This window comes from Pygoscelis adeliae, unplaced genomic scaffold (assembly GCF_000699105.1).
Source record: "Pygoscelis adeliae isolate BGI_AS28 unplaced genomic scaffold, ASM69910v1 Scaffold186, whole genome shotgun sequence".
Lineage (NCBI taxonomy): Eukaryota > Metazoa > Chordata > Aves > Sphenisciformes > Spheniscidae > Pygoscelis > Pygoscelis adeliae.
This window is the reverse complement of record NW_008825071.1, coordinates 7,917,718-7,943,900: the sequence shown is the minus strand read 5'-3', so window position 1 is coordinate 7,943,900 and position 26,183 is coordinate 7,917,718. Positions and strand designations below refer to the sequence as shown.

General features: G+C 39.8%; 1 protein-coding gene across 1 annotated transcript in view; it reads left to right on the top strand.

Moving 5' to 3' along the window:
- The window catches only part of KIF13A (kinesin family member 13A), a 116,751-nt gene extending 93,246 nt beyond the window's left edge, over positions 1-23,505 (top strand). Inside the window, exons 20-38 of the mRNA XM_009326501.1 lie at positions 417-581; positions 1,229-1,402; positions 1,952-2,103; positions 2,223-2,355; positions 2,478-2,624; positions 3,606-3,644; positions 4,968-5,067; positions 5,159-5,285; positions 6,336-6,391; positions 7,444-7,568; positions 8,576-8,752; positions 10,083-10,175; positions 11,015-11,167; positions 11,577-11,654; positions 12,201-12,248; positions 12,689-12,800; positions 13,750-13,901; positions 19,948-21,052; positions 21,986-23,505. Coding sequence (XP_009324776.1) covers positions 417-581; positions 1,229-1,402; positions 1,952-2,103; positions 2,223-2,355; positions 2,478-2,624; positions 3,606-3,644; positions 4,968-5,067; positions 5,159-5,285; positions 6,336-6,391; positions 7,444-7,568; positions 8,576-8,752; positions 10,083-10,175; positions 11,015-11,167; positions 11,577-11,654; positions 12,201-12,248; positions 12,689-12,800; positions 13,750-13,901; positions 19,948-21,052; positions 21,986-22,272 — 3,423 coding nt within the window. The 3' untranslated portion in view covers positions 22,273-23,505. The remainder of the gene's footprint in view (positions 1-416; positions 582-1,228; positions 1,403-1,951; positions 2,104-2,222; positions 2,356-2,477; positions 2,625-3,605; positions 3,645-4,967; positions 5,068-5,158; positions 5,286-6,335; positions 6,392-7,443; positions 7,569-8,575; positions 8,753-10,082; positions 10,176-11,014; positions 11,168-11,576; positions 11,655-12,200; positions 12,249-12,688; positions 12,801-13,749; positions 13,902-19,947; positions 21,053-21,985) is intronic.
- The last annotated feature ends 2,678 nt before the right edge of the window (positions 23,506-26,183 follow it).

Sequence of the window (26,183 nt, the reverse complement as noted above, 5' to 3'; positions counted from 1 at the left end):
TTTAAACAAGCGAATGATGCGTGGTGTCTTGTTTCACAGTGAATAAGTGTTTTGCAAATTGCTGTGTATGTTTTCTGTTTAATTGTTTACGGTCGCCCAGCTACTAAAATAGTAGAATAAAATTCCTAGTGTCAGTGTAGGTAACTGAGCAAAACCCAGCATATTAAGGTTCTGATGTACAGTCACGACACTGTATGCCTCTTCTGTTGTGTGTGAATTAAAAAGGCCAGTAGTTCTGCATACAAATAACTTTTTTTTTTAAATTCCTTTCTCCTCTTTTTTGACATTGTTGCTTTTCACTTGGTGGTTGAGAGGTGTTCAGTTCTGTTTCTGCACACCTCCTAGAGTTAGGTATTTACCGTCTTAATGTCTTTAAGTCCCTTGCGCGCAGGTTCTTAGTATTTGTCTTGCCTTAGGTTGCAGGACGGTTGCATGTTGAAGTAATGCGAGTCACTGGGTCTGTCCCAGAACGTGTAGTAGAAGGAGATGACTCATCTGAGAACTCCAGTGAGAGTGGGAGTCTGGAAGTCGTGGATAACAATGGAGAAATTATCCATAGAGCAAAAAAGCTCTCCTGCAGGGTAAGTGAGAACACATGATGAAGTTAACAGTTTCAGGCCTTTGTAACTATGTAGTCGGTCTGATGTAAAGTACTAAGCTATGTAGGCTATTGCTTGCTTAAAATTCTCTGAAAAGGAAAGAGAGACTTCTCGTGTTCTGGTTCAGTGTAGGTCAGTCTAACTGGCTGTGGTTGCCAGTGGCTGAATTAATTCACATTAGTTTCTAGTATATGCAGGTCTACGTCATAACTACTGACATTATAAGGACTGCCCTTCTTGACAGACACAGAAGGGGAAACAGTTTTTCCGTGTAACCATCTCCTATGGTTTGTTTGATCATCTAATGTAGTATCTACGGGTGGTGTCTGTATTTCATTTCTTCTGTGACGAAGTGCTTCATTCTCTACTTGAGCTTATCAGCTTCCTCAAAGAAGACATGTACATGGGTGGGCTAGTTAGATGCATGTAACTGCTTGCCTTGCACCTGCATTTCTGTATGTGGAAAATAGAGATTTCCTAAATAGGGACATCCGTAGAAAGCAATCGGAGGGTGTGGGTACTTCTTCTTGGCTGTTGGTACTTTTGGATTTAAATATTTAGGTTTTGAACAATTTACGGTTGAAGAAGAAACAATCATATTTATGAGAACATCTGTTTTGTCTCCTCAGGTGAAAATAAAAGAAGCAACCGGACTGCCACCTAATCTCTCCAACTTTGTCTTCTGTCAATATACGTTTTGGGATCAATGCAAGTCAACAGTAGCGGCACCAGTGGTAGATCCAGATGTGCCTTCACCTCAGAGCAAGGATGCTCATTTTACAGTGACCTTCTCTCACTGTAAGGTAACTATTTTTATTATGAAATAGCGTTACTGGGAGGATGGTATGTTTGAGATAAGCTATTTAGAATTTGAGCCTTGTTTCGCTGGGGGAAGAAGGAAGGAATCAAGTCATATAACCAATGACTTCTGATTATAATTTAGAATGCTGTAATATTTCACTTCATCACCTCTTCAAAATGCAGCAAAATGAAAAAATCTTTTAATTAGTGGTCTTTTAAATTCAGATGTCATCTGTAATGCATGAGGGAAACTATAGTTTATATAATGACATCTTATTATATACTTGTTTAGTAAGCTCAGTAACTTAAAAAAGAGCATTGGAACTGTGGCATTGTTTTTATGGAAGTTTTCAGAGCATGAAATGAAGTATGCAGAAGCAGGAGTTGCTGAGATGATATGTTTCACAACTTTCTTGACCAGAGCCGAGCTTTATGATCCAAACTGTATGGTTTTACCATGCAGGTTGTTAGTTGTTTGTGTCCTTACAAATTGGTTGAGGAGATACAATTATTTCATTTGACTGTATGTCATTTGTCTTTCTCATTGCCAGGACTATGTGGTGAATGTCACAGAGGAGTTTTTGGAGTTCATTTCAGAAGGAGCTCTTGCTATTGAGGTGTGGGGTCACAGATGTACTGGCAATGGCAGCTCTGTTTGGGAAGTTGATTCTCTTCATGCTAAAACTAGGACACTGAGAGACAGGTACAAATAAATTACACGTGAATGCTTCCATTGGTTTTCCAAAGGCTTTCTAATACCTGTGGTGCACAAAACATAGTTTGGTGAGGCAACCGTTAGTTTTTGGGGGGATGTCTTTTTAGGTGGAATGAAGTAACTCGAAGAATAGAAATGTGGATTTCCATACAAGAATTGAACGAGATGGGAGAATATACTGCAGTTGAACTCCATCAGGCGAAAGATGTAAACACAGGGGGGATTTTCCAGCTTAGGCAGGTATGTATCTTTCCCTGTCGTCTTATTCATGCTTAAATTGGGTCTGAATTTTATTCTTAGTTTCTCTCTGTTTTTCTCTCTCCCTCTCTGTCTGTCTTTCTGTTTCTTAATTACCTGTTCAGGGTCATTCTCGCAGGGTTCAGGTGACAGTGAAACCCGTACAACATTCGGGAACATTGCCTCTCATGGTAGAAGCAATTCTTTCAGTCTCCATAGGTGGTGTGACTGCCAGATCAACCAAACTGCAAAGGGGCTTGGACAGCTACCAGGTAAGACAGTTACTTTTTCATGCGCTGATTTATTTTTTTGGTTTTGTTTTGCTATTCTAGAGCCAGCCCAACATAGTTCCATAAGGGACCTTAGCACACTGATACATGATACGTAATTTTGCAGTTTTACGTGTGTTTGAGGCTAATATGTATAATGTGAGCATATGGTGCTAAATCTGCTGCTTTTTTTGCTTTATAACTCAGTGTGTAACTGATAAAGAGCCAAGTATGGTATTTGAGTATACACAAAACAGCAGCAGTATGGAAATTGTTTTTACCTTTGTGTAATTAATAGTAGATTCCTAGCTCCATTAGTTTCCATCCCTTACAAGGATGGTGAAAGTTGAGGAGGAGAAAAGCAGAAAAAAAACCGAAAGGAAAATGAATAGAGAAAATGTCATATGGTGAAGATACTGTTTATCTTTTCAAAAAGGACTGAGCTGTTACTTGATCAGAATCAGAAATAGCCATTGCTGAATGTGAAAGGGCTATTTCATTTAGGAGAAAAAGTTCTTAAGAAGTATAAATGGCTTCAAACTGATACTGGACAAATTCACATTGGAAGTAAAGCATGCTTTTAACAGTGATGGCAAAGAACAAGTGGAATGGGCCACCCAGGGAAGCGAGGTGTCTTTTGTCAGAAGGGTTGCATTCAGAACCGCACAGATGAAACTGCAAAACGTGAAGATTGGTGATATGCTTGCTCAGTCCTTTTTCTGGCACTGTATTGTATGATTTTTTTTTTATAAATGTATTCACTAATACTCAAATCATGGATGAGATTCTATAGTCTGTAAAGAAAAAAAAATATGTTTCTACCTGTTAATAAGACTTTGGTTATTTGAGTGTTGTAATTTTAACATTTTATAAGTTTGTTTGTGGCAGAAATGTTTGTATTCATTTTTGGGATATTTCTGTGAGTTTCTGTTGAGAGAAATGCATGTTCTTTTGTTTTTTACAAAATTTATTTTCTCCTACCAGAAGGAGGAGGATGATGGTGGTGATATGGATAGTTACCAGGTATTGCTGCTGTTGCTGTCAATCCTGTGGCATGGGGCACAGCTAATGCTAATAGCCAGCAACTTTCAAATGAACAAGCGTACTGGAGCAAGCAAAAGCGGCTTTGAAATATATATACGCTGTGCATTTAAGAGGCTACCTGGGCTATAAAACACTGCTATTTCAGTTTACCTTGTGACTTCATATTCATGCAGTGTGCTCTCTTCTCTAGTACCCAGCAGTCAGCTCTCCTAACTGGCTACATGAATTGCTATGTGAATAAAAGCCTAGAAACTTTAATTTAAAATGAAAACAGTTGCCACTGAATATCATAGGGAAAAGAACAGCCACCTGCAGTTGCAGGCATCTTTCCCAACCAAATCGTACAGAATAGGGTTTTTTGTTTGTTTTCTAAAGAAAACATCGTAACCTTTTAAGTTGTACAGTTTTCTGAAATGCTAGTGGGAGAGAGAGGAGAGGATGCGAGTGTGGGGAATACAGAAGCTTCAGTGAAGCAATTTTTTTTAATCTACACGAAAACAAACCTTGAGCCTGGCTTTTTGTGTGATAAGTAAATATAGAACAGTCTTAGTTTAGAAAGCATAACAGAAGAATCACTTAAAAGGCGACAAAGGGCAAAAGAGGAAATGCCTAAAAAAGTAAAACACATTACAGATCTCTACAAAGAAGTCCTATTTCTAGTAGCAGCTTTACAGAAGTAAAACCAGTTAGGTGAGAATGCTGACATCCCTTAAGATAGTGTATTAGGTTTTACAGCAATCTCAAAGATACCAGTTAGGTACTAACTTCTTGCGGGCTGTTTATGCGCTTCCTGACTTATCACAGAGAAGAACGAAGCAGATTTTCTGTGATACCACAAAGCATGATTGCATGATGGGTTTTGTTTGCATGAGAAATCTTTTAATTGCACTGATAGCAGCTGCTAGCAACGGAATTTTGTGCAGGTTTGAGGGCGTACTGACCTGTCTAATCTTCAGGAGAACTTATGATCAACTGATGATACCTATTTTTCCTATTCCACATGCTGTTAAAAAGTTTGATTGCCACTTCTGTGAGTAATTAGCCTATGGTGTATAATTCTGTTTAGCAACTGAGGCAGTCACATTTTCTTTTCCTCCTGTTGGAATTTGAGACTTGAAAGCAAATAAGCTTCCATTCATGGGTGATGAGGTACTTAATCAGTGTGCATGTCATTCGGGAGAAAAAGGTTTTCTGCATCACGCAAGCTGTTTAATATCAATTCTGATGAACTTATCACAAAATTCACTGCCCTTTAATCTTAACCACATAGCCTAATAACTTTCTTTTCTCTTTCCATGTTAGGAAGAAGATTTAAACTTCGTACGAGAAAGGTGGTCTGATGCATTGATAAAACGCAGAGAATACTTGGATGAGCAGATTCAGAAGATCAGCAACAAACAAGGTTTGAAGCTTAAAGTCCCTGTCATAAGTACTTTATTCCCTATACCACGAAAAATGTATCTCATATATAATATTAATATCTTTCACTGTAGAAAAATCTGAGGATGATATAGAACGAGAAGCCCGGCTGGTTGAACAGTGGGTAGGGCTGACAGAAGAGCGGAATGCGGTGTTTGTTCCAGCACCAGGCAGTGGAATTCCCGGTGCCCCCGCAAATTGGTATGTTCAGAAAAACCATTGGAGTGGTTAGCTTTTTCTACATGAACATTGCACGCTACAAGGTAAAAATCTGAGGATATTTTAGAGCTTTCTATGTTTTCCTGTAATGCTACCAATTACACTCAGCTGGCAGAAGGCTAGAAGGTCAGGTGCTGGTTTGAATGTAAGAAACGTTTGCTTAGTTAACATAGTGTATAAAGTAGCTTTGAGATAGCTTTCAAGGTTTGAAAATCACCTTTGAATTTAACACAGTATTTTACACTTTTTCAAAATTTTGAGAAAATTATCCTGTAGTTTGACTCCTTTCAAAAAAGGAGTGGTTCAAAAATGAATGGTAGAACATGTGATAATTTCATTGATAAGGGGTGGGGAGGGAAGAAATTCTGATTTTAAAGGTTGTGTTCTCTTTTCTCGTTTAATTTCATTTAAATTTGTGTTTTAACGAAGATCATTGGAACTGACATTCAAAAATGAGGAACGCAGCATGTTAGATTTGGGAAGGCGTGGCCAAGAAATACAGCTCTAATCAAGTGTACACTGATGTCTCTGATAATAGCTAATATCTCTTCTTCATTGGGTGAATGATGTAGTGATAATCTTTCCTCGCCATTTTTTTTCCCCTTCAGGTGGATACCTGAAGTGTGCTGTGGTCATACAGCGAAAAGTGTATTTATTGATATAAAGACTATGCCTTGCCAGTTAGTTACATATCCAGTTGTTTGAAAGGTTGCTAACCTTTATGTATGAGATGACTACCACCAGTTAACTTTATAAGAAACAAAACAGGATGTTTAAAACTTGTCATCCTCACGGCAACTGAAATATGTTGTGCGGTGTGAATTAAGTTTTGGTAAAGCGCTACGTTTAGCTGCATGTGTAGATAAACAAAACTTTGTCTGTGCAACATAGGCATTCAAATTAGCCATCAAAATGTTGACAGGTTTAGTCATTGGTTACAGTTAATATGAATCTTGCATGGAGATCTGTTTGCCCAAATTAGCTTAGGTATGTATTTGCCTTCCTTGTTGACACTAGTTTGTTTTGTTTCAGGATTCCACCTGCAGGAATGGAAACACATATACCTGTCCTCTTCCTTGATTTGAATGGTATGTTGTAATGGCAGATTAAGAAACCCGAGGGGGCGGAATTAGTTTGGATCAATAAGTTGATAAATGGAAGCATGAATCTGAAATGTTTAAGAAATCAAAACAAGTCCTGGCAATGGCACTGTCTGATACGGCTTGTAAAATGATTTTTCTTCTGATTCCGTATGTCGGAATAATTATCTGTAGAGGCTTAAACAGCTGGTTTAATGAAGAGTGTGTTTGGACTACAGTGAGCATTTTGTTAGAGAATCTAAATGTTCTCACTTTGAAGGTATTTAGTTTTACATGTGAGAAGGCTATTGATATATATTCTCAGGACACAGATACGCTGTAAGCAACACAAGACTAGAGTTAGCACCACATTTAAGGACTGTTTAGGAAACAAGTCTGTAAGTATAAACTTGGACATAAAGCAGAGGAGGATCCACAGGCCTTGTCACATCCAGCACTTCAGTGGGCTGCTAGAGATGTTTATATAGGCAACACATTAATACCTGCTTTAGAAGGTGATTTTGGAAACCGATATACACTTTTTTTTGCTCACAAGAAAGACTTTTACTTGTTTTTTCATTATCAGCAGAGATTAGCAGACAGAAGATCAAACAGGATATTTAAACAGATTGATGGATCATTGCACAACTTTTTTTTGTTTAGCTAAAAGCCTAATGTAGCCAGAACTGCTTTTCTCAATTTAAAGATCCCCTGATACATCAGAAGTGATTTAACTAAGAGATAAGCTGGTTAGACTGACAAGGTGGATAAATCAGAAATTTTCTGGCTGGGTAAATTAACGTTATGAATATAGAAATAGTTTTGAATTCCGTTTAGGTTATGTGAGAATGTGTTCAGACTGAGTCTTAGCCTGGTTTTACTTCCCTTTTGTGTGCTGAAATTGTCTTCAAAATATTGCATAGTAATAAGATTAATTAGGATTAAATGTATTATGAAATATGGGTAGGACTTTATTACAACTTTGCATTACAGCTTTGTCTCTATATATTAATATCCTTTGGTATAAAACTATTTCATTCTTTGCACATTTGTTTCATTAGCTGATGACCTCAGTGCCAATGAACAACTTATAGGTCCCCATGCATCAGGAGTTAACTCAATACTACCAAAGGAGCATGGGAGTCCATTCTTTTATCTGCCGATCATAAAACACAGTGATGATGAGGTAAATTGTTAGCAAGCCTCCTTCTTGACAACTGCAGCTTATGTTAATGCTTTCTTCGTATGTTTTACTTTCTACTTGTATGTATTTAATCACTATTATATTTTTGTCTTAGAAGTACCATCTATATCTAGTGCTGCCTTTATTTTCTGGCCTATTTGCTTAAAATTTAAGAGGATAATGACTTGTTAGCCCTTCTTCCTTAATTCAGAGGTGACAAGTCGTAGCTCTTCGTGGTAAAAGAGTAATTCAACTGCCTGACTCAAAATCCCTTCTTCTTTCCTCACCCCTTCATCATTCCTCTTGCAGGCTCTTGATTCTTCAGAGAAAACTACTTCATTTATTGTGCACATTAGGCAAAGCTTAATGTTTAAATAAAACTTTCCTTGTCGTACACAATTACTTCTCTAAATATAAAGTTTGGGAGTTGTTGGAAATGAATTGTTCTGAATCCATTTTGGAATTTCTTAACTCATTTCTTCCACCTTCTGTGCCAACTCAGGCCGTTGCTTAAGAGACCATTTCCAGAATAAATGGGATGCCGAAGCTGGGGAGGAGGCAGGGGGAAGGAAAAAGACGTTCTGCAGGATAGGAGCATGTTTATTCTGTATAGGCCTTTATAACCTAATCCAATACAGACTGAAGATTTGCCGTTGAATTTGATAAACTTGTAGTACAGTTGCAATAGGATTTGTATTCCTTCCTCCAGTCTTGCTTCTGCTTTCCTCTCTGCCTCTGTGTGAAGACTTACTTCTGAAGCAGCGTTTGCACAAGGCAGGGGTTGTGTTCACGATTGTCTTCCCCAATATCTTAACACCTCTTTTATGCTTCTTCTGATAAATTCCTCACTATGAAAAGAAGGTTTGACCCCATTTTGTTCAATGATACTTATTTTTCTTTCGTTAAAGAATTGCTTTACTTCACGTTAAATCCCTGTAAATTATACCTTTTGTTAGAGTAATTGAGTCTTTGATTTCCCTTTCCTTCCTCCATTTCATTTGTCTGCATAGGTTTCAGCCACTGCTGCCTGGGATTCCTCTGTCCATGATTCAGTGCACCTGAATAGGGTAACGCCTCAAAATGAGAGAATTTACTTGATAGTGAAGACTACTGTGCAGCTTAGCCATCCTGCTGCAATGGAACTGGTACTACGCAAAAGGATTGCAGCCAATATTTATAACAAGCAGGTAAGAAGTTGTTGTTGTTGTTATTATTATTACTACTACTATTATTACTATTATTATTATTATTATTGTTTGCTATCCCTAATTTTATGAATGTGTTTTCTTAGCTGTTTGCTTCATTTTGTATAAGTTTGGTCCCTCAAATTCTTACGAAAGACAAATGAAAAATAGATTATTAGAGGTTGCAGTGAGGTGGTGCACTTCTGGTATATCCCTTTGAACTGTCCATTTTTCAAGCTGATTTGGTTCAGAGTGTAACAGGTGCTACTTTTGTAATACGAAAGGAGTTTACCTTCTTGTCTATACAATTCGAAATGTTCTTTGATTCAGAGAAGTTTGCAGTAGCTTACCTAATATAGGGTCACTGGAGCCGCTCAATTCCTGAAAGCATCTTTGGTGCCTTTGTATGTTCAGTGTAAACACAATATATCTTTTTTTCTTTCTCTTTGCTACTTTCTCTGCTAATTACAAACTAGGTTTGTTTCCAGCCACTACCCAAATGTATACATTCTGTACCCACTTTTACATCATGATCTTGGATAGGGCATTTACTGTGGCTGCAAGGGTGGTCGCTGTTCCCCTTGCTTTGCTGCTTCACGGGTTTAGGCAATGAGATGCTCTCTGAAATCATGTTCCTTTCTGTCTCCCAGGTGATTGAGACCAAGAGCATATTTCAGAATTGCTTCAGATTTTGCAGTGCAGTGGGGGGAGGAGCACAAAACAGCTGTTGTACCACTAAGCAACTTACTAAGCAGCTGAATTCCATGCCTTTTTGTACTTGTATTGTCCTTTGCTAGTTTTGTCTAAAATTCCTTATTAGATGAAAGTGAAGTTTACAGTTAGTGATGTAAGGGCTAACTAACCTGCCAATGAAGCATGCTAAGCTTGTGATGACAACAGTGAAAACTCTAGTCACTATTTCAGTTATGGCTAGAAAGCAGAGTTATGCTTTGCTATTGCAAAAGGAATTTTGTACCTGTTGAACAGATGGCTGATGAAATAAGAAATGTTGGTGTCTGTACATTAGAGACTTCTTACAGCCACAGTTTCTCAGTTACAAGTTACTACACGAGGATAGAGCATCAGTGCAAAATGGGAGGAAAATGTTACTGATTGAACTTAGTAGCATTGTATACTGAGCACAGGGCTGTAAAGGGTACTTAAATGGATCATTATCCACCTGTAAAGGGATCATTAATGCTAAAAAGGAACTTACGGTCCAGAAAAATGTGCTTTTGTTGTAAAATAAATTTTTGCATTGCAACCTTTTATTTCTTAGAATGTCATAAATAATTGTTGTCAAAACAATAATTGAAAATGACTTTGTTTCTAGAGTTTTACCCAGAGCCTGAAAAGGAGAATATCCTTGAAAAATATATATTATGCCTGTGGAGTGACCTATGAAATAGTATCCAATATACCAAAGGTAAATTGTACCATATTTCTCTGGTTAATTCACTGAAAGGAACAGAATGACCTACTGCAGTTGGTGATACTGATTGGGAAGTAAATGTCCTGCTTTGCTAACAGGAGGCAGCTTGCCGAAGTGTATATCCTGAAGTTCAGTGGTGAGATCATGTTTATCTTTAAACAGTTGAAAACCGTAGGGATTTTATTTTCTCTTCTACTGTGTTTAACTGAGTTCTTGTAGTAGGGCTATTTTTGAAATCATATTAGTGCCTACAGAGAGAATATAGAGGGTACTCAGAGGGATGTTCAGGTCAGTGAAAACAGAATAGCTGGGAAAATGAGTTCGCAGGAATATAAGTTGCTTTTTATAGAAAAAGCTTGTACAAATTGTAAATCTACTATAAAATTTATTTTAAAGGTAAAAAAACTGGACAAATGAAAATGTAAACAGTCTTGTCACTTTTGTGTGGTAGTACCTAAAATTTACACTCTAGAGAAATCACACACAATATCTAAGATTTGGGAAGGAAGTTGCATTTCCTTGCCTAAGAAGTTGTCATTAGTTAATCCTTAACATATGCAATTTCAGGTTATATATGCATTATTTCTAGAAGTACATTGACTGCAGCAAATGTGCAAAACTTCTCCCAAGCATGACCTCTTCTTAGTTCAGCATCACTTACATCTGGATTGAAAAGTCCTGGATCATTGATTATAATTAGGATTACTGATTAAGTTAAGGATTATCGATTCAAATTAATTTCTGGATTGAGATGGTCTAAAGAAGTGAATTAATACATTAAAAACAATAGGCTTTAGTTTTTAAAAACTTCAACAGTGTAACTTGTAATTTAGGCTACAGAAGAAATTGAGGATCGCGAGACCTTAGCGCTGATGGCTGCAAGGAGTGAGAATGAGGGCACATCCGATGGTGAAACGTACATTGAAAAATACACACGTGGTGTGCTGCAAGTGGAGAACATTTTGAGCCTTGAACGACTAAGACAGGCAAGGAAAAGGCACTTTTTGCACCTTTTGAACTGGATTATGAGAATTCAAGTAGAGATGATTGATCTTTTAAAAATATTGTGTAGGTGGTTTTTTAGTTTGGGTTTTTTTAGAGAACACTGGATGGATAAATGTAAGACTAAGTTGCTTCTGTGAAATACAGAATTCCAATAGTGCTGGGTCTAGTAACTGTAGCTGATAATGGTGTAGTATGCAGAACCTGAACAGGCAAAGGCCAAAGAATGAATTTCAGGTACAAATTTTGGCGGTTGTGTGTGCAAATTAGGATCTGTAAATGCAAGCCCCGTTTGCTGCTGTTAGCCACGCTGAAAAAAGCTTCTATCCTGCTTGATCATTTCTCATGAGGAGACCACGGCACTGTTTTTAGTGTGTTCTTTTCTTTACGCAGGCAGTCACAGTCAAAGAGGCGCTCTCCACCAAAGCAAGAAACATCCGCAGAAGCATCAGCACTCCAAATGTCCACAATGTAAGGACCCTTTATCCTCTGGTAAATTAGTACTAATGGGGCAGGGGGGTGCCGTTTGTGTGCTGATGTAATGCTTGCACAATGTGATATGGTAATGATTATTCTGAGCCAGGGCTAACCAACCTGTAGGAAAGTTGTCACGAATGAAAATGAGTCACTCAAAACCCCTCCCCACAACTGTCCATCCTAGGAGATAATGAAGTGGACAGGGAAGTGGGAGGGTTGGTCAAAACTCTTCTCCTTTTACAAGGATATTCGTTTTGGAAGTAGTTTAGGATGACAACTGCCCTGTTGCAGATTACTTTTACTTCAAAGTCCCTTTAACGTTTTTCATAGTGTAAGGGATAGTTTCCATTTTGTGTGCATTTTATGTGTTCTATCACCCACTCACACAGCACAAACATAGCTGTCCTTATAAATAATCTTATCTGAAAAGAGCTAACAGAAAGGTTGTTAGGACTAAATGATCACAGTGTTTCCTCAAGGCATTATATTTTATAAATAAAAGGTAGGCATTTTGTCATTCTGCCTCTTGGTGTTCTGTAGGTATCCTGTAGCCGACTAGATCTTTCTGCCTGTGATGAAGATGATAAGGTATGTAAATGTGACAACAAACGGCACACATTCTCAGATTTTTTTTTCCCCCCTCTTTGAAGCAAGATGTATTTGAGAACTGAAAAAAATAGGAAAACAGTATTTTTAACGGTCTGTTTACGTAATGTGTCTTCAAAATGCTGCACTAATTACATATTAATTTGAATTAAACCTTCTTGTCCTTCTCTGCTCTTCATATTAGAATTGTAGAAACTGATATTTAAGAAGGGGGAAGTTATAGCAAAACTTAATATACTTCACTGAAGCTAATTAGCTTCTAAACAATCCATTTGTGTGAGACAGAAAATTGTCTTAAGTCAGTAACTTGACATTCCTTCAGTTTGTTTTTTTTAAAAAAACAACCTGCTTTTGAGTTTACCTATTAATTTTTCCACGTTTGCCTGTATCAGCATGCATGTTTATGTATTTTTGTTTCTTAGGGTTGGTCTGAAAGTCACCTAGATATATCTGACTGTTCTTCCAGTTATCAAGATGTATCATGCTATGGTACTTTACCCAGGGAGTCACCTCGCAAGAGCAAAGATGGCAGTGGTGAGACTTTAAAGTATATACGTAATGACAGTGTTTGGGGATTTTAATTACTGCATTAAACTGAAAATTAAATTCCCAGTGCTCTTTTCCTACTAAATGCATTATCCAGCTTCTTGCTTTAGCAGCTAAACACAGTCTGGAAGTAGGGGAGAAAGGGAGAAACGCATGAAGACATCCAGGAAAGGATGTGGGAAGTTGGGGGTGTCCAAAAAACCAAGAGGAGGGCAGAAGAGCAAGCTAAATGTGAATCAAAATAGTAGAAGGGAAAACAAACAAACAAACCAAAAAGGAGCTGCTGTTATTTTATGAATTTGAAAATGAAGATGCTTTCATTAAAGTAGGAAGGGTCCTTTTGCAGGTTCTTTACATGGTTTGGATATTTGCTCTGCTGTGTCAGTGTCACAGGTGCCTAGTTTTCTCAGGTCAAATTGTAACATGCTCTTCTTGATCAGGCAATACAGGTAGAGATACTGCTGCAGTAAAGCGGGACTGAGAGTTTATTCATTGCTTCCTTGCCTATAATTTCCTTTTCGATCATCCTGGTCGTGCAGGATTGCTGGCTTGGTTCCAGGGCAGAATTGCAGTGTTGCGGGCAGAGGTCAGGTGAGGCACAGGAAGCAAAGAGCTGTCAGTTCCAGTTTCAAGGATGCTTCCCACTGTTTTTATGACTGAGAGGAAAAGGAGAAATATTGGCGCCTCAGAATGGAGGGGGCAGATACTGCTATTTTCTGCTTTCCTTCTGTTTCCAGACTTCAGAGGGGCATAATCTCCCCTTGTTGAGCTCTGTGTTCTCTCATGCTTGGGTCAGTGGTTGAATACTAAAATATTGACATTCTTCTGTAGCCAGCAACTTGCCAAATGGATGGCTTAACCCTCAGTTATTTTGAATTATGCTCTTGCAGTCAAGATATGAAGAACTGAAATACAATATTTTTGCTTTTTTACCTAGGTGTTGTAACAGAGAATTCCCATGCTTTAATGGCCAGCCCTTTTAAAGCATTTTCTCCTCAGCCACCAAAGTTTTTCAAGCCCTTAATGCCAGTGAAAGAGGAACATAAAAAGAAGACCCCACTTGAAAGCCGACCTCTGCTTAGTCAAGAGGTAATCTTTGAAAACCACCTGTTTTTTTAAAGGAGATCGAGTGATTTTGTGTACTTGGCAAATTGTGTGCAGCATGCATCTGTTGCAATAGAACGTTGTAATTCTCTGGTAAAATTAATCAGGCTGTTCGTTGTATGTGGTGGGGTTTTGGTGTTTATTTTTTTACGTTAAACACTGGGGGTTTTTTCCACTTCGTGGTAAGTACTCTACTTTACAGGGTACTTGTTATATTTTAAAGTAACAGTAACCTGGATTTTTTTTCTCCAGCAAGGTGTTGGTGTGTTTTTTCATAGATAAAACGTGATTCTGTGAAACAGTGTTCTAGGGTGGTTATAATTCTGACCTTTATTCCTCAACCTAAAACTCTGTTGGGAGGAGCACATGAGTTTCTGTACCTATTAACTTGAATGTTGATGTATATGTGGCCAGCATGGGTGTTTCACCTTCATCACGTCTTAATGCCTTTCTAACTTGCACGTGTTTAGCGCTGTGGTCAGAGTTGTGGTTTGTATGATGTGTTGTGTGTCTTAACCTTTGCAGAGCATGCCTTCGTCTCGGGTGCACTGCGCTGGCTGTGTTGTGCCTTCAGGAACTAATGCCAGCAGCGTGCCTGTAGAAAGCAATAGCATGCGTGAGGAAAAGATTGTGAGTTTTGTACAGGTTTCTGTTGCGAGGCCTGGTGGTGGGCTTAGGGCCATTTGGTGGCGGGCTTAAGGCACTTACGCTCCTGCAGCAGAAAAAAGGTGAAATGTGGCTGTAATACTTGGGATTGATTGTAACTAACGGTTATAATGAACAGTTGCTTGCCTGGCTTGCAAATGCAATCTGTCATTGGAACTAACTCAACTGGGTTTTTGCATTTTGGTTTGTTTTGTTTTGGGTTTTTGGTTTGGTTTGGAGTTTTTTTTAATATTAATACGTGATTTGTCTTGTGGGGTGGGTGGGAGAAGGGAGGTTTTAGTTTTTACAGGGCACAAATGATCAAGTAAAGGGTGGTTTAGTGAACCATGTTGTTGTCACTCTAATATACCTTGTATGTTACCCAGATTTTGTGACTATACCCCAGAGTAAATGGAATGATCCCATTTGGTGTAAGTAACCGTGCATTTAGGTGTGGGTACACTATAAAAAGCTTCTCATTGCCTGATGTGGAAGTAATATGACTAAAATAAGATTGCCGCTCTTAATTAACATGCAGTCTGTCTTCATCATAATTCAGGCGGTGAATTGAGGTGGAGGGCTTTTATTTTAATCTTCACCTGCCAAATCCTTTTCTTACTGCTGCTTCAACAAAAAGCGTATCATCATTTCTGCTGTATGATGGACTCGGTTTTTGGGCTGTTGAACATGGCTGTAAATACTTGCTTTAATCAGAGCTTTAGATTTAAAATTCAGAACCTTCAAATTATTTCCCGTAAGTATTATAGGCCTCTTTTACCACAAAGTGCTAGTGATGGATTCTTCCTATTCAACAGTTATTTTCATTCCTACCATATAGCCAAGCCATTAAAAAAAATCTGCTCTGGATTTCAAATGCTATTTTGTAGGTTGTTATACCAAAGTATCCTGAGTGTTCTGGTGTATATATTTGAAGCTTGGCTACTGGTTTTGAGTAGCAGCTGTTTTATTCTCAGTCGTGTTAATTTTCCATAAGGTAGCTGACATGCTGACTCACACTGAGTCACTGATGCAAACAGCATGAAGGTATTTGGAAGGCAAAATCTTCTAGTGGGTTGAAAAACATCCCTTGGAAACTAAGTTGTTACAAAATTTTCCATAGCAACTTCAGTGCGGTTTTAATCCCTTGAGTAAAAACAGGGCCCCACCCCATGCATGCCCTGAATTAACCCAGGCATTTGCCTGTCCTGCTTTCCAAAGATAAGGAGAAGCTTTCAGAGCTGGGAAAGGGCAACATCCTGCACCAGGCTTTTCCAATTAGAATGGAACTCATTCATTGAACACTGTAGACCTGCTGTAGCCAACAGGGCCCTGGAAGGAGCTGTTCTTTCAATTCTTAGCTCCTTGCTCCTACTCAGAAGTCAGTGCACTGACCTCTGCCTTGCATCAACATATTTTGTTCAGTTGCATAGTAAGTCAGATCAAGGGAGCTGATCCATCCAGCTGATGGCTAGACTACCATGGAGTTGTATTTCGTTTGGACCTACTCCCCTGTCTGATCACCTTCCAGACACTTTGGTGGGTACCGGGGAGGCAGGCAAGAACTAGGAGCCGCTAGTGGGGAGGAGGTTGAGGCAGCCGCTTTGCGTAGCCCTGCCAGCTTACGGCATTGGGTTTATCAAATGATGGCTTCCGGGGTTTTTTATCACTCTAGGAAGGAAGCCTTTGTAAGATGTAGGCTTCCCAGGCTACGCTGCCTTTTTCAGAACTGGAGCAAGTCTATGTTTTATCTAGGCTGGAGTATATATTTCACACATCTGGATGTGCTCTCAGAATGAGTTCAGAGATTACACTAGGGCAGCGTCACAGCTCCATGTGAAACTTCAGCTGCCTGCTCCTCTCTGTCTGATTTGAAGTGAAGTTTTCAGATTATTAATCAATACTGTTAATGATCGCTCCAAGGTACAGAGCCTCATACTCCTAATTAATCACTGGATGATTGGTGTCACTTCGGGTGTGATGCTCACTTGCATCTTACAGCATGTAAAAAAATGCCACGGAAGTGAAGCAGCTAAACATACAGGAAGCTATTAATAATAACTAAATTAATGTTGTGCATCTAAGTAGGCATAAGAATGATGTTTGGCCTTTTTCTCATGTTTCTCTGGGATCTGTTCTTAACTCCTCTTGAATATTCAAAACACATCTGTCAAAGGAAAAAAAATAGAGCGGTTAACAAAAATATTTTCTTTCAGTTGGCCTGAAATGAGCATTCAACCTAAAATTTCAGACAGTGGTTCCCCATGTGTTTAGTATTGCAGCTATTTCAAAACGGCATGACATAAGGGCATGTTCTATACGATACGTGAGTACAGTGGAATTTGTTATGGTCAGATGACATGTTTTCAAATTGAGCGTATTTGAATACTGCCTGTAATTAACACGTCTAAGAGGGGTTTGGCTAAGAGCAAATCCTCCTAGTGGGTGATGAAAATTGAAGCACCAGTGGTGCAACCGCTAAATAAGTATTACTGATTTTTAAATTCGTAAAATGGGAATTTGCATCTTTGAGGTTACTTGAGAGGTATAATTTAGGGATTTGAAAACTCGAATACTTTAACTTTTAATTACACAGTATGTTCATTACAAAGCAGGGGGTAGGGAAGCTGCTCTGTGTTTTTGCTTACTTTGCTTCTGTTACTGCTAAATCTTGAGGTATAGTCTTGTATCCTTAGTTCTTGCTGGCACATTCTTACTGTTACCAGTTCTTAAATCTGCTTTTCATTATAGTCTTTCTGTTAACTTCCCAGGGCAGCGGCTGCAGTTTCTTTACCAATTTTTCAAGGATTTTATCTGTATTTCTACCAATAACCTGAGCAGTACAAGGCAGCTTCCTTCTTTTTTCCCCCACGTCTTACATCCACAGGAATTTGAAGAACCCTGACATTGCTTTGTTTCTGGGATTTCCCAATCGGGAAGCTCAAGAGGAGCTTTGAAAGGAAATATTTCTTGGCCCCACAAGGGGCACCTTTTGCCTGTCACAAGGGGATGTCTCGTCACCTATTTGCAGCATTCTTCACGACCCATGTTCTAGTAATAAGACTGCTTCTCTGTACCTTAGCTTTTGTATTTACGATGATAGATAACCCTGAAATGACACATGACTGGCAATGTGGTTACTTGTTTAACTCTCCCTAATCAAATCAGCAATGTCTGTGTGTCTGCAGAGCCATTTCTCACTTACAGCACCTCTTATCCAGTCTGATTCTGAACGGGGACCCTGTCTGTACCAAGATTTTTTTTCAGTCAAATAAGGAATCTTGCAGGATTCGAAGGAGAAACAAAGAACTCTGTTATAAAAATGCCGTTTGGCTTCAAGTGGATGTTTAGCTAGTATCGATTAGAAATACTTCCTTCATGAAATGCTTATCGGTTTGGAGTTCATGTAATATCTTAAACCCACTGTATTTGATAAACACTAGAGTTTGTAATATTTTAAAAACAACAAGCTACAAGGTTCTGCATAGAGCAAAACTTAATCTTGCATAAGTAATAAGGGTGAAAGGGAAGGAGTAAGCAGAATAATTGAGAAAAGGTCCCTCAGAGACAAGCAACAGGTATACTCCAACATGCAAGAAAGATGCTTTGCATAATGCCTTAGTGCTTGGAAGGGTATTCGTAGTGTCAAAAAAGTGGATATGAATTTTGTCCATTACTTTTAAAGGGACTGCCTATAGACTTCAGATGTAAAGAACAAGATTTTCAATAACATAATTTTCAATAGTCTTATGTGACATTTCATAACACTATCACTCCTCTGCAGAGAAATAAATAATTGCAAAGTAAAGCTTTCATCTAAATTCCGTATGAGAAATAACTCTGGAGCAGAGTTGTAAAAACTAGTAAGCGAAGGATGCCAAGCCTTTACTTGAACAAATATTAATTATCTGAAATATGGTTGGATTTGTCAGATATACTTAGACGAGTAGATGCATCTTCTTCAGATACTGATTGCTCTGCCAGCAAAAATTTAATATTATTGGAAATCTTGATTCAGCTTAAGAGCCCATTGTGCATGGGTAACATGACTGAATTATGTCTGCTATGAGCTTGAACACGGTAGGAGTGAAAATGAGACCTTGTTATAGATAAGGGCCATAGCAAGTAGCGATCACTTCAAAAAATGCAGGATAAAAGAAAAGTGAAGTCATTTAGACCATCTTTTTTTTTTTTTTAAATCAAACAAACAAAAACTGAGGAAAAAAACCCAAACACCTCCAGGTTAGGAAAAAGATCTTGCCACATAAACATGTGTTTCCTAATATATACCTACGAGGATGTTTTAGTTAACTGCACTGCTGAATGGGGCAGGGGAACTGGTCACAAATGACTTGGAGAAGGCCAACATACTCAATGCCTTCTTTACTTCAGTCGTTATCTGTAAAACTAGCCTTCAGGAATCCCAAGCCCCTGAGACCCAAGGGAAAGTGTGGAACAAAGACGACTTACCCTTGGTAGAGAACCACCAGGTTGGGGAGCACTTAAACAAACTGCATGTTTGTTTAAGTAAACATACCCACGAGTGCTGGGGGAGCTGGCTGATGTTATTGTAAGGCCACTCTCAACTATCTTTGAATGTCATAGCAATTGGGAGAGGTACCTGAAGACTGGAAGAGAGCAAATATCAGTCCTGTCTTCAAGAATGACAAAGAAGAAAGATTCAGCTAACTACAGACTGGTCCAAATTCTGCCAGGTTGATCAGTGTCACTCATTTCCCTCCAAGCACGTACATGTATGCATACAAATGCTCCCTTGAATATTAGCTGTAATATTTGATCCTTTTGCCTTTATTTTCAAACATCGTGAATGTGTTCAGGTGTGATAGGTAGGGGTAAAGAAAATTATTTAGCCTCACTGGTATCAGATTAATAGAAAATCCCATTGTGCAGGATACTTTTTAATAATCAGTATTGGAGTAGAGACCCTGTAAGGCCTCTTCCATTTATATTTATGTTTATCTTGTTAGGTGGTCAATTAGCTCTATAGAATACCTTCAGTAGGTTTAATTAGTCTAAATCATGGGGGGGGGGGTTATAATACATGGTTTTAAAAACTGAGTATGATGAAAATATGTAAACATATAACTTTTTCATGTTGTGGGCTTTCCTATGCCAAACTTTATTGCTTTATATTTTCTGAACTATTTAGAGTTTATCTTTATTTTCTAAAAATTGAATATCTCAGCGTAGACAGGATATGTTCCCAGCAGTTTTTTTCAGAGGTGTCTTCCATTCTTCAATTAAGGAATATTAGAGGTGTATATTCTTCCACGTTTAGAAAGGAAAAAAAATCAAGGAAGGTTAGTTTATTTTGAAAACCTTACTGTCGTAGGTTCCTAATCCCATGCAACACTCTCTTCTTTTGCAGGACTCCGAGGAGGAAGACAGTGAGTTGGAGGCCATTAATAAGAAGCTGATAAGTCCACAAAGTTTTCAAAATTTCCGGCCTTACGTACCGGAGGAGTTTGCTGACTTCAGTGTTTACAATGCTAGCCTGGAGAACAGGGAATGGCTTTCTTCTAAATCAGACTTCATGAGTTCACGTGTTCTTGAGAAAGAGGTATCCCGCAGCCCCACCACTAGCAGTATTACTAGTGGCTACTTTTCCCACAGTGCCTCTAACGCTACTCTGTCTGACATGCTTGTCCCCTGTAGTGATAGCACAGACCAGCTAGCCAGTCACACGAAGGAGCTGGACTCTAATGATCCCTCAGGATCATCTCTTGCACATGATTTAAGATCCTCTTCGAACAAGGAATGTCGAGAGTCAGAAAAGGAGGTAGTGAGAGAAAAGTTACCTGTGTTACCACTGAAAGAAAACAGTGCCTTAACGGAACAAGTACCACTGTCCCTCGATGCCGCTGACACAGACTCTCAGCAGTTACCCAGAGCTGGATCGTTTTCGGCTTTAAGTTCCTTGGATGGCAAAAATACCTGTCGTACAATCGAATTTTCAGCGCGCGAAGCAACAGTTGAGCACACGACGGACATTCTGGAAGATCACTCCTTTACAGAGTTCATGGGTGTTGAAGATGGAAAGGACTTCGACCATTCGACAGCTCTGCAGTCGTGTTCCCTTGTGTCCTCTAACGGAGTGAGCGCCTCGGAGCTACCCCGAGGCACTGACAAGGAGCAGAGCACATGCGTGGGCCAGCTGAGCTCTGCAGCAGCAGCAGGCGACCGGCTTGCAGGCGCTGCGGAAAGCCCTTTTTGTTCTGTACTGGTAAAAGAGACTTCAGACCCTGAGACTTACCCTGATACTTCCGTGGACGATTTTATTGGGAAGGACCACTTGGATGGTTCCGATTGTGAAGAAGGTGCTTCTGCAGATCAAGCCCACGTCTTGCCCAGCTGGGTGGCCGTGGGTGAACAAGTCTGTGTTGGAAGTAATAAGATGGGCACGGTGAGATACGTTGGAACGGTGGATTTTTCAGCTGGAATCTGGGTTGGAGTTGAACTAAATGTTCAGCTGGGTAAGACTAAATATGCTCTGGGTTATCTATGCAGCTAGCGTGATCTATTTTTAAAGTCGCACTACAATCGTATGCTGTTCGCTCCTGGGAAGTACTTCCAATTTCACGTAAGCTTGGTATCTGAAACACCCAGTTCTAGGCTTTCTGCTTATAGGGATGCTTTGATTAATTTTGCACTGTCTTAAAGCCCTGTTCGTCTTGCTTTATGCAGAATAATGCTTTTGTGCGTTGTTTTGTGTGTTGTGGTAGTTCCCATTGGTACCCATCTATTTTTAGAGATCAGAAAAAACAAGCAAAGCCTAAAGTTGGCAGATTTTTTTAAAATCAACATGCATGTTTGTGGGCAGTACTAACAATGGATATCACTTGCCAAATAGGTTTGCTGTCTGTAGTTTTCGGAGATATTTCCTCTGTCTGTCCTGTCCCGTTCCCCCCCCACACCTGCCCCCCCCCAGGGAAAGCTTAATTTTAGAGCACAGGTTTTCTTTAACTTCAATTCGGTGGGGTCAGAAAAAGTCAGTGCTCAGCAAGAGACTCCTACAGAAATGCTTCAGATCTTTAAAAAGATTGTGTTTTTAGTAGTTTAATAGATACTAACACTGATACTAGAAGTTTCTCCGGCAGCTAAGTTTTAAGCTTTGTAAGCATTTGGTTTTGAGGGTAGTTTATTTTGTAAAATGAACAAATGCCTGACTTTTTAAACTGTTAGTTAATGAAATAATATTTTAGGAAATCATCTTTTTGGTCACAATTCAAGCCCTCCTTTCCAGGTTTTGTTCTCCCTAGTGTGTGGTATGCATCTGGCTTCATCACTCAGCATTAACAATCTTGGCTATTTGACAGATAGCTAAAGGTACTTACACTTCAATGCTGCAATTGTCTGTGCTAATGAAAGTACCAGCAATTAATTCTGTGCATTTATTTTCATTGAAGGGAAGCATGATGGAACTGTAAAAGGCAGAGAGTATTTCCACTGCAAACCACGACACGGTGTCTTTGTTCGTCCTGGGCGCCTCAGCAAAGCACCAGCTTCCGCGAGGAGATGGAGTAGCACTTCACGGCCTCAGGCATCTTCCACTTCAGAGAAACGGAAAAGTTCTGTGCTTCAAGGCTCATCATCCGCTCCTAAAACAGGAGGAGAAGTCTTCTGCCACTCGGGAGATGCAGCAGCTTCTGCTTTTTCTAGGAAACAGGAAAACAGGAAATCTTGGATTAGCTAAACTGCAGTATTTTTGCACTTACTACACGCATCACTGTGTAGAAAACTTTATGGATTTTTGAAGCTATTGTACATTTTAATCTGTCCATACGGAATGTGTATTCTCTAGAGTCCTTGACTTAATTCTCTAATTTTTTATAAATTATATATATATTATATATATGAATGTGTATCTATAGTTTGTCTGCCAGTGAGCAGATACGGCTGCACACTAAAATACAGTTAAAGCTGATCTGTAGATAACTGAGGTACTGGACTATTTGTTACGCAACAACTTGGGAGATATATTTTAAACAACAAAAAATATTTTATTGTGGAAAAACCAGGATGTAAATCCCTATTTGGAAAAAAAAAAAAAGCTACGGTTTGCTGTTCTTAATTACCAAAGAACTTGTTTTAGACTGACACATTTGCTGTTTATATCTTTCTATTGTAAATGTTTTAACTGATAACTTGGTGCCATGTTTCTTTTAGTCACTGGGCACCGTGCAGCCTTATGTTCTGTGTTTAAGCACACTGAAATATCCAACTGCTTCGTATTTTTTTTTGTCTTCCTAGAGGCCTGCCACTGTGCTGACTTGGCGTTGGATTGAAATGACTAACAATGCCTGAAGCTATACGTCTGGCATTTCATATGTTAACATAAGCCAGCCGGGCAGTTTGACTGCAGAACCAGTATTACTGCAAGGGTGTGAGAGGACAACATTTTGGGTTTTTTTGCGGGGGGGGTTTGGTTTTTTGGGTGTGGGGGGGAAATGGGGAAACAAAGAAGCAGTAAATGGATCATGACTGCAAACTTTGCACTTGTTACTTGCTGGTTATTATCAAGATGAAATAGAACCTGCTAAAGTAATTTTAATCTGTAAAGTTTATTTTAATAATGGGAACGATGGAGGGATTTATGTCTGGTGCTCATGAATTCCTAAGAAGGTTGTTCCACGTGTAGATACTGTAGATGCCTGAACAAGCGTTCTGGATATTTGTAAAGTAACACGGTAAAAAATGAGTGAAGTGAATGGCCTGCTGTATCTGTTCTTCTTTGTTTCTTAGCAAGTGAATGATTGAGATACCTGGGACCTTACTGAAAAGCTGCTGTTCTTTCTTTGATTGTTGTGTACAGTAAGCGGACTCTCGTATTTTACTATTTACTGTAAAGAACTGTAATTTATATACTGCCATACTGTATTTAATTGGTACAGACCTGTTGTGTGTTAGAATACAGACTGTTTACTTGGGATTTAAAAAAAAAAAAAATGTTTTGCTTGTATTTGGTGCAATTAGGTTTCATGGTCAAATAGTAAGCTGTTCCTAGCTGACGGGGCTCAGATGCAAAGTACTTTGTAAAAATGCTGAAGGGCAATATGATTGGAGTGGAAGACTGGACGGCATTAACCTGTTTTAGCACTGACCGGTTCATGCAGCATTAAGAGGAGGAGAACAGCAGCCCCTGTGGGCACACATTCCGCACCTGCTGCTTTCCCCTTCCTTCTCGGGCGAGGGAGCGGAGCTGGGGAACTCCTGCCAGAGAATGGCGTTTTGTGGGTCAAGGGGAGATGGGGCAAGTTCCTGGAAGACAGACAAGACAGACACGTTGCTAAATATGTAAAAGCCTCAGCTGAGTACAACACAGTTGGCAGCTGGGAGGGTAATGTGCTGGGGTGGGGGGGTGCAAAGAGGGGGGCGCAAAGAGGGGGGCGATGAAGTTCAGTGTGCTTGCCCTTGACGTAGCTATTGGCTCCTCTGAGACAGGATTCTTACGTGTTAATTGATTTTGGTGGAACGAATACCTTTGCAGAACATCTCACACTTCTTGTGTCCACCTGGAGTTGCTTTTGCTGCATTAATGATACTGCTGCTGGAGGAAATTACTCTAATAGAAAAAGCACTTTACGCAGAAGTGTTTTATCAGGCACAGATGATCCTAGAACACTGCCGGGTACCTACACCCGACACCACCGTCTTCAAGTTAATTTTAGATGCCAGGTTAATCTTTTTATAAAGCTTTTTAAAAAACACACTCTCGCATGTGCACACACACTTGCATAAATCTATTTCTCCAAGGCTGCTACAAACAACTTTGAAAGTTGATGTGGCCATCTTATGGCAAAGATGCAGTATTTGTACCAGGTTAGCATCAGCCAAACTAGGCTGTTTGTTGTTTCAGACCTTTGATAATACAGAATGCGTGATTGGGGTTGCTTCAGAAACACGGGGATAATTGTGCTTCTTGGGGTATACAATCTATACATGCCAAAGAAACCAAAACAAGCTAACCTAGTTTCATGCTCTACCCATTTTGCATAACCGGTGCTATCGTGAATTCTGTTATTAGTGAAAGACCTGTACTTTTGCAAACCTTGCATGTTAACATGCCCTGCCCTGGGTTAATTTAAAGTTAGAAGGAGCATATCTAACGAGTGCAATGAGGTAATGTGAAAATGCAAGCATTTTAGTTGATGTGCTCCTCAACGCTCCTGGTACGTAAACAGGAAAAGTGCTTCTGTTAGTCATGTTAGACCAGTAGTTTGCTGTCTTGAACTTCGTAATTGGTGGAAGAAAACCATGGCTATAGTCCAACTGCAAATTGCCTTTTCTTTTTTAATATTATGTTAACCAGCATCTAAAATACACTGCCTAATAAGCAGGATGTACAATCCATACTAAGACCTCGATTTAAAAAAAAGCAAACCAACCCAAATCATAATACTGAACAATGTAGGGCAGAGCCCGTCCCTCATTCGTCTGACCTGCCGGAACAAACCTGTCATCTGGGTGGTTTCCCCGGTCCAGACGGAATTACCTGATTTTGACCATCAGGATAGTTAAGAGTGTTAAAGGAGATCACGCCGGCCTTTGTCTTGTTTTCTGAATTTATTCTGTGTTGTTTTTTCAAGCGTGCAGGCCTCTATGGAGATTCAGCCAGAGTGGTCAGACAACAGCTGGTACAGTCCAGCAAGCAAAAGCACGGTGTTTAATCAGTGCTGCTGATTAAACTCCTTCTGATTAAACTCCTACTGATTAACCAGTACTGCTCATTACACTCCTTCGTGTTTGCAACTGGAGATAGAACATTTTGTGCCGTTACGAAGTGAGTAATAGGAAGCGCCGTGAAGCAGCGTGATGAAAGAAATGTAGGCTGCAAAGCCCCTGGGAGCAACCTCTGGGTATCCTCCCCACCTGCCTCGACGTTGCCTGCCCCCTGACCCCCCTTGCTTCCCTCCTGTATCTCCCCGTGCCCTGTACCTACGGACGGGCTCCACGGGAGAAGCTGCTGCCTGGGCTGGTTAGCAGGTGCTGGACTTTTAAAAGAGCACTTCTGCAGTATGGCGGGACTTGCCTTTCAGCCTTCTCCGTGTTTGGGCCCGCGTTTTAGGGACCTCTTCATCTGTTTAGCTGGTAATTTACGGAATTCGAAGGGAAAAAATGAGTGAAACCTCAGCTTGACTGAAAAGGACAAAAGAGCTTTGAAGTTGTTGGGGAAGGGTGGAGAGGAAGAGGCGGATGAAAGCAGTTGCTGTCTTGTTTCTGCAGAAAAACAAGCTTAAAAACAGCTTTCCTCATAAAAGAACTGCGGAAACTAGGCTGTCAGGACGGTTTTTTTAACCCTGTGAACGTCCAAGTCCTGTCAGCACAGCAGCGGACAGGAGTTCCGTCGGCGAAGGCGTAAACTGTGGCTGTCTTGAGGGTGAACCTCAGACTGATGACGCTGGAAAAGCGTCCAGCTTTTCAGACCTACTTGGGCGTCATTTAATCTAAAACGTGTTCGTTCCGGCGGCGCTTTGCGTGGGGCACCGAAGCAGGGAAAGCGCGACGTCGAGAGGGAGCTGCGGTGCCACAGCAGCTCACCTCGGGCTCCCTTCCACCCCCTCCCGCCCCAGCACCAGCTTGCGGCCCCTCTTCACCCACCCGGTG